We start from the raw sequence: 15,273 nt of genomic DNA on the forward strand, positions 1-15,273 counted from the left end.
AAGTTAACATTTGACAGTTAGTATGGAAGTTTTTACCTAAAAACACTCAAATGAAAATTCTAATGCTTAAGAGTATGAAATTATAAATCAAGCGGTCAGAACTGCTGCTCAAATGCTTAAATGTTTAAATAATAAATCAACATCTCAAATTAAATAATAAATCAAATGGTCAAATGCATTTTCGTTTCCTCATTCAGGGAAGCATCTACTGCATCAAATCAAATTAAAAATCATATTTTAGGATATTTCATTTTCATTAACAACCCAGTATCAAACCTGCCATAATAAAATCTGTAAATCAATGCTGAAATGACAAAATCACATGCTTAAACAGACATCACAAATGATAAATAAAATGCTCAAAAAAAAAAGTGGTACTGTTCATTATTGTCATAGACATACAATTTAAATATTGCTCAATGATTGATTTTTACTTGGCATCTAAACAACGCAATTTGAAATACAAATAAATAACAATAGGCACACAATCTGAAATCAATAATCAGGTTAATTGGTTTCGCAATCAAAGAACTAAAGACTTAATAAAATGACTCTCCCTCACCCTGTCTTTCATTCTCCAGCTCTGAGCCAAAGCTTTGGATCCCTCAATTTTCTCTGTGTGGCGTTTCTTCATGAAAGCCAGTGGAAGGTTCCAGTCAGTCATGTCCACCTCCTCCTCCTCTGTAAGCCCCACCACAGGGGAGTGAAATAACTCTGCATCCATTTTCATTAGGCTCTAAAAAAAAATAAAAAAAATAAACAACAAAGCTAATCACAATTATCTCAACATCAGTGTAAAACATAGGGCCAATACTGGTTCAATTTAAAGAATACTTTATGGACATAATATTTAAATAAACCCACCTCATTTTTTTCAGAAACCACATGGGATTAAAATCTAAAACAAAAAGGTGTGGTTTCCCATACAGGGATCAGCTTAAGCCAGGACTAGGCATTATATTTAAGTCATTATTCAATAAATTTTTTTAACTCTTTCCCCGCCATTGACAAGTTCTCTCGTCAAATGTTTAGTTTTTCTTCATAAGACTATACTCATTTTGTTTTAATTTTCAGGCATCTGTATTAAATTTAAATATATTAGTTATAAAAATCTGATTGAAATCAGTTAAGAGTATAGGGCTTTGCATCGGCAAGAATCTGACGATACAATTCGTGTCCCGATACAAGGGTCGCGATACGATTCAATATGATACATTCCGATACTGCAAGCAAGGCAATATACTGTGATATTTCTTACTTTGGAAATAACATGTGATAATTTTAGTAAAGCTAAAAACACAGCATATTCAAACCTTGAGTTAAGAACCGACCCGTGCAGAATAAGGGTGTCATGATTTCGATTTTAAATCGAAATCGATCGAAATTAAGTCACAACCTCGAACTTCGAATAAAAAAATGGAATTGTTGATGCTGCTACGCCCCCATGTCACATCTTGATAAAACAAAGTTGTCGCGTGCTGTGCATTGATACTGGTCACTTCTACTCAACAGACCAATGCTAACGGGCATTCTCGCTCTCACTTGACGACGTGCAGGGCAGGCATGCTTTTCTGGGGGTGAATGCCCATAAAAGGAAAATGGGGTCAATCAGTTGTAACAAGCTCAACTGCTTTTTTGACACTTTGCTTATGTTTAGCATGAGGTTTACAACTCTTAAACTGCGTTAATAAGTCAGAATGCATGAAATAGCATTAAAATAGCTGATTATTAATTAAAAAGCACCACAACTACAATGTATATGTTAATAGATGTATATGTTAAACACCACCACTGGGCTTTACACATCCTTTGGCCAGCATTTAAAATTTGGTCTTCTATTTTAGTTTTTTTTTTTTGCTGCATAGATTCCTAAAATAATACCCAAATGCTGTTGAAATAGTATAGCAGCAATAATAAATTAACAATTACAGGTAAAAACATGTTGCATAATGTGGAATAAATATAGGGAAAAAAATGTTAGGCCTGTAGCGATAGCACACTTTTTTAGTGAAGAACTTCTATTCACTTCATACAAAACTTGTATTTTTATTACACTTTACAGCCATTTCTATATTACATATTTTTATATATTATAAATTTTTTTATTGTTTTGTAATATTCACAACTCCCATTGTCTTAGATCTTTTAAAAACATTTAAGATCATTAGGCAAAATTATGCATACATTTTGCAAAAGAAATCTGCAGAAATAGCAAAAATAACTCCTTACAAAAATTGGTAACACTTTATTATAATGTTCATTAGTTAACATTAGTTAATGCACTATCCAACATGAACAAACCATGAGCAATACATTTGTTAAAGTATTTATTCATCTTTGTTAATGTTAGTTAATAGAAATAAAGCTGTTCGTTGTTTGTTCATGTTAGTACACGGTGCATTAACTAACGTTAACCAAATTTTAATAAAGTATTAGTAATTGTTGAAATTAACATTAATAAAGATTAATAAATGCTGCACAAGTGCAGTTCATCATTAGTTCATGTTAACTAATGTTAATTAATGAACATTATAATAAAGTGTTACCCAAAAATTCCTTACACAGCCGTACTACTCTTGCAGCAATTAAAGCAGCTCAGTTTTGTTTTAACTGTCAAAATAATTAAAGGAATAGTCTACTCATTTTCAATATTAAAATATGTTATATCCTTAACTAAGAATTGTTGATGCATCCCTCTGTCATCTGTGTGCGTGCACGTGGGTGCTGGGGCGCGCTGCAACGCTTCGATAGCATTTGGCTTGGCCCCATTCATTCAATGGTGCCATTTGGAGATAAAGTTAGTAGTGACCAAACACATCAACGTTTTTCCTGTTTGAGACGAGTGGTTGTGCGAGCAAGTTTGGTGGTACAAAACAAAACGTGGCGCTTTTCTGGGCGGATTTAAAAGAGGAACTATATTTTGTGGCGTAGGGGCACTTTTGGGAGTACTTCGACTCGCCTGAAAAGTCCGCTCCCCTTCTCCCTCTCATAATGGGAGAGGGAGGGTGTTACTGCGCCGAGTCAAAGCACTCCCATAAGTGCTATTACACCAATCAATATAGTTCCTCTTTTAAATCCGCTTAGAAAAGCGCTACGTTTTATTTTGTACCACCAAACTTGCTCGTATAACTACTCGTCTTAAATAGGAAAAACGTTGATGTGTTTGGTCACTTCTAACTTTATCTCTAAATGGTACCATTGAATGAATGGGGCTAAGCTAAATGCTATCGAAGAGTTGCAGCGCGCTCCAGCGCTTACGTGCACGCACACAGATGATAGAGGGATGTATCAACAATTCTTAGTTAAGTTAATAACATATTTTAATATTGAAAATGAGTAGACTATTCCTTTAAATCTCTTTTCTAACATTTTAGAGCATTTTTTTGTTGGTAAATTACAGTTTTTGATGATGACCAAGCGGTTAGCAGCCGACAGCAGGTCGACCACATGTTTGATCAATTGAGCCTCTTAAATCTACACTTCACTTGCTTACTGGGTCCTCCAGCATGAGAATGACACCAAACACACAGCCAGGGCAACTAACACCGCATTCAGACAGCCAGCGATGTTATCGTTGTGTGTCGCCCGTCTCTATCAATGAGGCGTTTCTAAATCTGCTTGTCATAAACAAATGAGTACCATCCACGCCAGTAACTGACGAGAGAAGGATGACGTGAATTCCACTGCTTCGTTCTCATTGGTAGTCGCTCCCGAAAGTTGCTCGACATTTGCATAAAGTTAAACTTTTCTTAACTTTCTCGCGTCACTGGACACGCCCATACGGTCACCAACGGTCACTTTCGCTCGTCCCGCTCGAAGTCGCCCGGTTTCCATCGAAATGAATGAGATTGCGTCACTCTGCTACTGCTGGCTGTGTGAATAGAGTGACTCCGTAGGAAGCATTTGAAGGTCCTGGAGTGGGCTAGCCAGTCTCCAGACCTGAAACCAATAGATAATCTACGGAGGGAACTGAAACTCTGTGTTGCCCTGCGACAGCCCCAAAACTTGAAGGATCTGGAGAAGACCTGTATGTCAAAATCCCTGCTGCAGTGTGTGTAAACCTGGTGAAGAACTACAGGAAACGTCCTACCCAGTCTCCTGAGGATGCGTATAAATAGCACGAAGAGTAAAACTAGTGCAATACATACGCCAAATGCCACTTTGTCGTGCACATGATACGCCAGTCCTTCCCATTCACTTAAACGGTGCATCTTTTTTGTCCTTTTATTTATTGGTTTCTCAATTTTTTTCTGTTTTTTAAACCATTTTCGCTTGGGTTTAGGGTTAGATTTTAGATTTGCTTAATGAGGTTATTTAATATACAGGTTTCTCCGTGTTTTTGTCCATATTTAAGCCATGGTCGCTTGGAGTTGGGGTTAGAGTTGGGGTTACTTAGGGCTGAACGATATATCGTTATCGTATCTATATCTAGATATGAACTTTCAAGATATTACTATCGAAAAAGCAACGATATAGACGATATAGATTTCCCCTCTCCGCACTGGCCCCGCCCTGCATACAACTCTGACAGTCACACAACGAGCATCAGCGCGCACGCACTACAGAGACAGCGGAGAAATTAAAAAGAAAGAAAATGAGTGCGGGAGATAATGCGGCCGGTGGTAGTGCATCTGACTTGGTGCCAAAACATAAATCATCTTCCATTATTTGGAGGTATTTTGGATTCAGAAAAGACGATGTAAACCAGAGTGACGTGTTGTGCAGGTCGTGCTTAACAAAAATTGCGACTAAGCAAGGTAGCACAACAAACATGTTTCACCACCTGAAACAACACCATCGCGTGCTGCATGAAGAGTGCATGCCAATGAGAGAAACACCAGGGACTTCTCAGTCATCCCAAAATAAGCCAAAGCAAAGTTTGATTGCTGACGCGTTCAGTAGCGTTACGCCGTACGAGTCGACGTCCACCGGACACAAAGAAATTACAGACGCTATAACATACCACATTGCAAAAGACATGGTACCCGTGTACACAGTCTCAAAAGAAGGCTTTAAAAAAAGGGTTCGGACGCTGGACAAGCGTTATAAAATACCATCCCGAACACATTTTAATCAAGTGGCCATCCCGAAACTTTATAATGAGTGTAAAATGAGTGTTGAATCCGAGCTCCATGAAATCGATCATTTCGCCACAACCACGGACCTGTGGACGAGCCGAACAACAAAACCGTACATAAGTTTAAAAGTCCATTTTATCACAACAAACTTCGAACTCAAGACCCACTGTCTGCAGACATCATTCTTCCCCACGGAGCATACTGGGGATAATATAGCAGAGGAGATGAGAGGTGCGTTAGCAGACTGGAACTTGGAGGACCAACAAGTTTGCGTGACAACTGATAATGCGTTGAATATGATAAAGGCTATGGAGGTGAATGGTTGGACGCGCCTTCAGTGCTTCGGACACAGGCTACACCTGGCAATAGATACGTTATGTTTATTTTTAATAACTTTGAGACAGAGAGAGAGAGGTCTGTCTGAGTGAGTGAGTGAGTGAGTGAGTGAGTGAGTGAGTGAGTGAGTGAGTGAGTGAGAGATAGAGAGAGAGAATTTTAACAAAACTTTATTTTAACCTCATTAGAAAAACTACACAAAACAACCCACTAAAAACACTACGCACTAAACACACATATATTTATGTATATATACAAATATCCATAAAGAGAGAGAGAGAGTGAAAATACAATCTGCATTATTATGTGGTTATTAAGCTGTTGTAATATAATCATAATTATATTATGATTATAATAATCAATAATTATTTTTGTACATCTATTTTTCCAAGAAAACGCAGTGAAAGGTGACAGCCGGATCAGCCGTGCAACAGGTGTCAAAAAGTTGGTGTGTCACTTCTCACATAGCTGGAAAAAGAGAGTGGCACTTGAGCAAGCCCAGAAGCGCCTTAACCTTCCAGTCCACGAACTCATCAATGAGTGTCAAACTAGATGGGGGTCTAGGGTGCTCATGATTAACAGGATTCTGGAGCAGCAGAAAGCACTCCACGAGGTCCTCTTAGAGGACAGAAACACCCGGCACCTAATTCTTGGATATCAAGATCTGGATGTGCTGGAGTCAGTCAGCAAGGCACTGGGACCACTGCTTGAATTCACGGATGCTCTGTCAGGGGAGGATTACATTAGTGTTTCACACATCAAACCAGTACTCAGCCTGTTTAACACAACCATCTTGGCACCAGTGGAGGGTGATACAGACATGACCAAGTCCTTAAAAAAGAAAATTTTGGAGTACTTGAACAGCAAGTATGAAGAGAGTTACACAAGAGCTCTTGGATGTAGCATCCTTCTTGGATCCAAGATACAAGACACAATACATCAGTGTCAACGACGTCCCAATTACCAAAGCCAGACTGGTGTCAGAGATGAAGTTGATGGAACACAAGTTAAAAATAATGGTTAGAATGGAGTAAATGAGAAGAGTTCCTTCCATTTAAATGCATTATCTTACATTTTAGTAAATATTTAAGTTTAAATTTAGCTGAATTGTGTTGTTCATACAGTAATGATCATTAATATATAAAACTAATAAAAAAAAAATTATTGTTTGTTCTTTTGTTTTTACTATTTTCTAGCATTCTGTTGAGTGCAGAGAGACCAGAGTTGAAGAAGTTTCAACCCCACCCACCAAAAATGCTAAGAAGTCGTTGGGAAGTTACTTTAAAAGATCCACCGCAAGTGCAACAGTACCAATCGATCCCACTGCTGCCATAGAAGCTGAGCTGAATGCCTACATCCAGGCCCCCACAATTGACAAAGACGAGGACCCCCTTCTGTGGTGGAGATTAACTCACAAAGTCAACTTTTCCCGGCTCAGCAACATAGCAAGAAAATACTTGTGCATGCAGGCCACCAGCTCTGTCAGAGGTCCTGTCTGAAGCCAGACATGGTTAACAAGCTAGTGTTCCTCGCAAAGAATCTGTAGAAGTTGTGCTGCCTGTAACTACCTCTCTGTTAGTAGCAAATGCATTTTCTGCATACAGTTATGTGATCTTTTGAAGAATATAAATGTTGCACTTCAATGCACTTTCAATGTTCCACCAGCTGCTGCATTTGTTATTTATTGTTAAAGCAGAGCTGCAGTAAAATGTTTGATTTGTAATTTTTTTTGTTGGTAATTTATGTTAAGGTGATGACTGGCAGTGAGTCTTAAAAATAAAACTACACTTTCCAAATATTTTTGTATTATGATGTTTTTATTTTTCTGAGAAATGCTTGGTTTTCTAAGAATATCTCTCCCCCAGTTCCTCAAGTGCCGGTGAATTCTAAGACAGATTGTAATAGGTTTTTACATGCTTTTGTAAAAAAGGTACAAGATATCAGAGTTACTATAATTCCTTCTCCTGATGTCATATTCTGTGGTTCAACATCTCTGTACTCATGGGATACTTTTTTACCCATCACTCAAAACGATATAAAGTGTCTACTAAGTAAAATGAAGCCATCATCAAGTCCGCTAGATATTTTGCCAACCTCTCTGTTATTAAATGTGTTTGATTTAGTTGGTCCATATGTGGCGAAATTGATTAATCTCTCCCTTTTAACCGGTTCTGTGCCAAGCCTTTTTAAACAGGCTGTTGTTACTCCCATACTGAAAAAGCCCAATCTAGATTCCTTTGAACCAACAAATTACAGGCCTATATCTAAATTACCTTTTTTATCTAAAATCCTTGAGAAAGTGGTGGCAGGGCAATTGACTGCATTCCTGGAGGGAAACAAGCTATTGGACAAGTTTCAGTCGGGTTTTCGCAAATGCCATTCAACAGAGACTGCACTTTTAAAAGTATCAAGTGACATTATGATGGCTGCAGACTCTGGACAATACACTGTGTTAGTTTTACTTGATCTATCATCTGCGTTTGATACATTGGACCATAACATACTGATAAATAGGTTAAGAAATGAAATGGGTTTCTCAGGGTCGGTTCTAAAGTGGTTTTCCTCTTATTTGTGTGACAGATCCTTCTGTGTGTCTGTAAATAACATTCTGTCAGAGCTGTCACCATTATTATGCGGAGTCCCTCAAGGCTCAGTTTTAGGTCCAATTTTGTTTTTATTGTACATTACTCCCCTTGGTCAAATAATTAGTGGTTTTAAAAATGTGTCGTATCATTTTTATTCTGACGACATTCAGTTGTATTGCTCTTTTAATGAGTCAGAGTTCGGGAAGTTAACTGACCTATTGGAATGCTTGTCATCTATTAAGATCTGGTTAAACAAAAACTGTCTACAATTAAATACAAACAAGACTGAAACCATAATTATTGCTCCAGACCAAAAAATTCCTAAAATTAAACAACACCTCTGTTCTCTACAATCATCTGTCAAACCTAGCCTAAGAAACCTTGGGGTTTTGTTTGACCAATCAATGTCATTGGATGGTCACTCTAAATTGATGGTCAGAAATTGTTTTTATCATTTACGAAATATCTCCAAATTGAGATTATTGCTGCCTAAAGCTACAATGGAGTTGATTATTCATGCTTTTATTTCTTCTCGCCTTGATTATTGTAATTCTATTTTTATCTGTTTTAACAAATCTTCCTTGAGTCGCCTTCAACTTGTGCAAAATGCTGCTGCTAGGCTTTTGACAGGAACAAATAGAAGGGCCCATATCACACCGATCCTATACACACTCCATTGGCTTCCAGTAAAATTTAGAATTGATTTTAAAATTTTAGTTTTTACTTTCAGAGCACTACATGGACAGACCCCTCAATATATTGCAGATTTTTTGACTCCGTACTCTTCATCTCGTACTCTGCGCTCCTCGAATCACAATCTCCTTAGAGTCCCCAGAACACGTCTTAAAACCCGCGGAGACCTGTCCTTTCAGATGGTTGCACCAAAGCTTTGGAATGCTCTGCCCTTATCGTTACGTGAGGCTAAATCTGTTGAGTCTTTTAAAAAGCAACTGAAGACAATTCTTTTTAGACAAGCTTTTAGTTGATCAGGCATTTTATGTTAGATATTATAGACTTGTGGTTTTGTTTTTAAATTTTTTCTGCTTCTTTTAATCTCTGTGTATTTTTTTTTATTTTGTTTACTTTGTAAAGCACCTTGTGATTCTGTATCTGTGATGGGTGCTATATAAATAAACCTTACTTACTTACTTACTTACTTACATTGTGTATCTGCCTTTTTAGATGATTATATTTTACTGAAACTGCTTATGGGTCTGGTGATTTAACTGTATTCTTATCATTTTTTATGAAAAATAAAGAAATTAAGAATATAAGTAACACCGCTTTATTTTATAAAATGTAAAATGATCTTTAGCTTGGACTAACAGTATTTAAATAAGTGTGTTCTTTATAACTGCAACTTTAACAAAAAGTTCACTAGTTCGCCTGCGCATTTAGGTCTTAATGATTAATGGTAAACGAACTTGGCTTGCTGTCCTCAAAGGGAGCTCTGTACCGGAGCTCTGAACCTTCAGAGATAGCGAACCTGAGGCTTGGGCTCGAGCACCAAGTTCAACCCCCTGCAACAGAACTGCAAGGAGGAAGAAAGAGAGAGTGAAGGAGGAGATGAGGAGGAGGAGGGATGCCGGAAAAAATGCAGCTGGACGCGGAGGCCTAAAGGCTGCCGTATATATGACCGTAATGATGATGATTGACAGGCCTGAATGTTTAGGCTCCTCCCGAACCTACGTTTAGAACTACATTTAAAATATTTTTTTTACTGAAAAATGTGTTTGTTTTTTGTAAATAAAGAACTGTCATATTCAACTTCATAATTATCAAAATATTAAATAGATTACATTTGGGATTTTTAAAATGAGTAGAAAATGCATTCAATGTCATGTCATTTCATTTAAGTGAAATTAGCAAACCAGTTAAATGGAATTTTAGTTTGTTTAAAATAAGGAGCCAGGGTCAGTATCCCTAAAGATTCTGAGAATCCTCTCAGAGAGCTCCTAACTTAACCTAAAAATTCCTTGCCAGGAGTTTTAGCTTAGAAGTGATTCCAGAACATTTTCAGTGAACTCTGAGCAAGGAATGGATGGAAAATCCTATCTTAGTGAGGAGGTGTGGTTGACCCCGTTGCTACGTGTGACACTATCTTTTGAAGACTGTGATTGGTTGGTTGGTTGTCCAAGAAGGAAGAAAAAGAGTAATAATAGGATCTATTATTAGCCATCAATTTGGTGGGTGCGATGGCGATATGCCTTGCGATATATGTCTTACTTAGATAAATTATTTTTTTATTTGCTTTTATTTTAGCATTTAGATATGCAATGAAATAAAGAGGTAATGCATATTCTAAAGATGTAATTAAACTATGCTATACATGTGACAAAAAACTAGTAATGTGTGACCATAACGCAGTACTTTTATTTATTGAATATTTATATTCATTTCATAAATCCAACCACTCCAAACTCTCTTTCCTTTCTCTTTGACATGAACAAAGCTGAATGAACTTGTGAATATGACCCCCTTTAAAGGGATTTATTAACATTGTGAGAGGTGTAGAAAGACTAACTTTAAACAATAAAATGTATAGTATATTAATGATAGACAATGCAGGTCTATGGATTATAAAGTTGATAGGTTTGTGTAGAAGCAGTAAAAGTGCCTCTCTTTCTATTCCTCTGTTGCAGATTAAAAGAGCTTAATCCGTCATTATTTTAGATTCAAAAGTATAATCTATGTAAAGTATGTAGATTCAGCATGACGTGATGTTTGACAGTTTGAGCTGCTCGTTCAGTACAATGGGCTTAATATTGGTTATTTGCTACCATCTTTGTAGCAAACATTTTAGATATAAAAAAGACGGTTCATTGATAATAATACTATAAACATGGGAGAAAGAAAGTGCACCGCGTGGCCGTCACTTTATATAAACAAGAGTACGTTTTCATCGCCATAGAAACCGGAGGCACGCTTGAGACTGCACATGCGCTATAGTGCATTAGCGCTGACTCTTCACGGCCGTCTCTGATCGACTTGGGTTTAAACAGACCCGGTACCTGAAGTAATTGAAATGGGACCGAGTCGGACCCGACTGACCTTTCAAAATATAGACTCGTGTCCTTCCGTGAAGACCTCTAATGGATACAAGTATGATCAAGTTCAGGAACATGGAAGGATACAATGTGACACTGAGCTTTGCGTCGCACCTAATTCATCGAGAAACAGAAACACGCGAACGCACAGTGAACTCATCAGAAAAGACACGACATGCTCGCATGCACGCATAATGTCATTATCACGGACAAAAAAAGACAAAATTTGATGTTAAATATACGTGGGCAGTTGTTTGAGAGAGCCGCCCAAGTAAAGTAAGTGTGGGAACCACCTTCTGATCGGTGTAATTTGGACGATCTAAGCATGCAACACACAAATGATAGACACGTAAAATAAATGCAAGTTATCGCAGCTCCCTGCGATACGCATATCGCTTACACAGTTATCGCGATGGCGATACATTTTCGATATATCGTGCAACCCTAATACACACACACTGAAAAAAATTATTCATTGAATAAATTTTTTAAGATAAGTGGTTGCAATCAATTTATTTAAGCTATATTTTAACAAAAAAGATTAGTAAAATAAAATATAAAACTTTTGTTTAAATGTAGCTTAAATAAATTGATTGCAACCACTTAACTTAAAAAAATTTATTAAAATCAATGAATCCTTTTTTTCAGTGGTATATATATATATATATACATAAAAATTGAGAAAATATACAATATAGATTTAATATATATATATATATATATATATATATATAATAAAGTATAAACTTATATATAAGTTAATACGTTTTTGTATAAACATATACATACATATAAGTGCTGTTAATGTCATACTTAACGTATTAGATAGGAAATAAACAGCAACACAATGTTCTGTAAGTTTGTGTGATTACTTTGTTTTATAGACGTCTGTAACAGACCTAAATCATCTCTGCTGCATAGTTGCATTTTTTTAGTTACCGAATCTGTTACTTTAGTTAATGTAGTGATTACTTTTATTTTTGGCGCTATATTATATAATTATTTCTCTAATAAGATCGGTCACAAACATGATTCCTGCACGATCTAATGTGTTGCATGTTAACTTACTGTCATTCATTGTGTGCAACATTTTTTGTCTCCCTCTTCGTGTTATGTCCATTTTTCCGGTTGCTAAAAAAACTCTTAAGCCTCTTAAAAGTCCTCGTCCGTGCTCCTAACAATTTTGACCTTAAGACCTCTTTTAAGGTTTCTGAATTACTTTTTTCTTTACTAGGATTTTTCTTTAATTCTAAGAGTAAACGCCCACATTTCTAAGAATTTTCTTAGAATTGCGTCACTAGGAGCTACTTTTTGCATTAAGATTCTTTAGGGATACGGGCCCAGGTTTGTAAGCATTGTTGGGCTGCGGGTGTGTCAAGTTTAAACACATCGTCCGTTTAGGGAGACGCGGCCATGAAGTCTTGCGATGCGGAGACAGGCACAAGTATTAAATAAGCATTGAGAGACATAGGCTGCACGCATGCTTTAAATTGAAACCCTCCTCAGTTTAGGAAAAGCGCCGTTTTGGTTGACGTACCCCTCACAGAGACACAACGGCCATTCTTGCGCTCATTTAATTGGTTAGACCGTCACAAAGCCCCTCGGCATATTTCTCATATCGCATCCTTTCACGGTTTGCTAATCGCAACTTTTCACATCGCAATTGCGGGTCGATTTCGATTAATTGCCCAGCCCTAGTGGAAATTCAACATTTAAAATTCATCTGAATGCCAGCTGTTTTTTCAGCTGAGCGCCAGCTTTCTTCAGCTGAGCACCAGCATTCGTCAGCCGAGCGCTAGCTTTCGTCAGCTGAGCGCTTTGGTAGCTGTGAGCTGGTTGGTTGTTGTGATACAGTTGAAAGAATAGGTATGTGAACCCTTTGGGCTTACTTGGATTTCTTCATAAATTGGTCACAAAATGTGTTCCGATCCTCATCCAAGTCACAACAACAGAGAAACACAGTCCGCCCAAACCAATACCGCACAAACACCACACGTCTCCATGTCCCCATTGAACACAACATGCAAACATTCACAGTGCAGGGTGGAAAAAGTATGCGAACCTTTGGGTTTAATAATTGGTTGACCCTCCATTGCCAGCAATAACCTCAACCAAATGTTTCCTATAGTTGCAGATCAGACCTGCACAACGGTCAGGAGAAATTTTGGACCATTCCTCTTTACAAAAGTGTTTCAGTTCAGCCATATTCTTGGGATGTCTGGTGTGAATTGCTCTCGAGGTCATGCCACAGCATGTCAATCGGGTTGAGGTGAGGATTCTGACTGGACCACTCCAGAAGGTGTATTTTCTTCTGTTGAAGCCATTCTGTTGTTGATTTACTTTTTTGCGTTGGGTCGTTCTGTTGCATCGGCCATCCTCTGTTAAGCTTCAGTTGGCAGACAGATGGTCTTAAGTTTTCCTGCAAAATGTCTTGATAAACTTTGGAATTCATTTTTCCATCGATGACATTAATCCGTCCAGGGCCTGAGGCAGCAAAGCAGCCCCAAACCATGATGACCCCCCCACCCCCACCATATTTCACAGTTGGGATGAGGTTTTGATGTTGGTGTGCTGTGCCTTTTGTTCTCCACACATAGCGTTTTGTGTTCTTTCCAAACAACTCAATTTTGGTTTCATCTGTCCATAGAATGTTTTGCCAGTGGTGCTGTGGAACATCCAGGTGCTCTTTTGCAAACTTCAAACGTGCTGCAATGTTTTTTTTTGGACAGCAGTGGCTTCCTCCGTGGTGTCCTCCCATGAAGTCCATTCTTGTTTAATGTTTTCCTTATTGTAGATTTGTCAACAAAAATGTTAGCATGTGCCAGAGATTTCTGTAAGTCTTTAGTGACACTCTAGGATTCTTCTTCACATCATTGATCATTCTGCGCTGTGCTCTTGCAGTCATCTTTACAGGACGACCACGCCTAGGGAGTGTGCTGAACTTTCTCCATTTGTAGACAATCTGTCTTACCGTGGACACATGGACATCAAGGCTTTTAGATATACTTTTGTAGCCGTTTCCAGCTTTATGTAAGTCAACAATTCTTGATCGTAGGTCTTCTAAGAGCTCTTTTGTGCAAGGCATGGTTCACATCAGACAATGCTTCTTCAGAACAGCAAACTAAAAACTGGTGTGTGTTTTTTATTGGACAGGGCAGCTTTAATCAACACATCCAATCTCATCACATTGATTGGACCCCAGGTTGGCTGACCCCTGGCTCCAATTAGCTCTTGGAGAAGATATTAGACTAGGGTTTCACACACTTTTTCCACCCTGCACTATGAATGTTTACATGTTGTGTTATATTGTAAAACGTATAATGTTTGTGCGGTATTAGTTTAAGCAGACTGTATTTCTTTATTGTTGTGACTTAGATGAAGATCAGAACACATTTTATGACCAATTTATGAAGAAATCCAAGTAAGCCCAAAGGGTTCACATACTTTTTCTTTCAACTGTACTTGTCCCGCTCCATTAGATCAAAAAGAATCAAAGAAAAAAAACGCCAGCACCACACCATGGTATGACCATCGTACCGCAGCCCTTAAAAAGATAGCTAGAAAAATGCAGCGCAATTCGAGAAGCACAAAGTTAGATGTTTGGTGTGGTGCTTGGAAAGAGAGTGTTCAACACTACAGACAGGCTATAAAAACTGCCAGATCTTCCCATCTCAGCAAGCTTATTAAAGAAAATCATAATAACCCTCGTTTCCTCTTTAGCACAGTTGCGAAACTGACTAGAAAACAAAGAACAAACAGAAACCGATACTAATCTCCAACACAATATTACAACTTCATGAACTTCATTAACAAAATTGAGGTTGTTTGGGAATATCATAGTTATACAAGCAGCCATCAGTTTACCCAATAGTTCATTACCACATGAACAACTTGAGTCATTTTATCAAAATTAATAAAATCATCCAAATCATCATGTATATTAGACCCTGTTCCCACAAAATTACTAAAAGTATTTCCTGTAGTATCAGACCCAGTACTAAATATCTTTAACTCATCGCTAGAACTAGGATACGCTTCAACAGCTTTCAAACTGCCAGTTATTACAGGGCTCCCGACTGTCACCAAATGGTGACATTTTGCCACCAAAATTTGAGAGTGTGCCACTGAATTTTACATCCAGTCGCACATGTGCGACCAGTAAATTTGACATTTTTTTGTGATGTGACACTGAATTTGAAACAGCACATGGTACTTTCTGCATGTATC

At 37.8% G+C, this 15,273-nt stretch overlaps 1 protein-coding gene across 5 annotated transcripts in view; it reads right to left on the bottom strand.

Moving 5' to 3' along the window:
* The window catches only part of rptor (regulatory associated protein of MTOR, complex 1), a 245,859-nt gene that overhangs the window by 220,661 nt on the left and 9,925 nt on the right, over positions 1 to 15,273 (bottom strand). For all 5 annotated transcript variants that reach the window (XM_055213775.2, XM_055213774.2, XM_055213771.2 and 2 more), the window contains exon 2: positions 563 to 736. In XM_055213775.2, the coding sequence (XP_055069750.1) occupies positions 563 to 736 (174 nt within the window). The remainder of the gene's footprint in view (positions 1 to 562; positions 737 to 15,273) is intronic.

The sequence above is a fragment of the Misgurnus anguillicaudatus genome, chromosome 8 (assembly GCF_027580225.2).
Source record: "Misgurnus anguillicaudatus chromosome 8, ASM2758022v2, whole genome shotgun sequence".
NCBI lineage: Eukaryota > Metazoa > Chordata > Actinopteri > Cypriniformes > Cobitidae > Misgurnus > Misgurnus anguillicaudatus.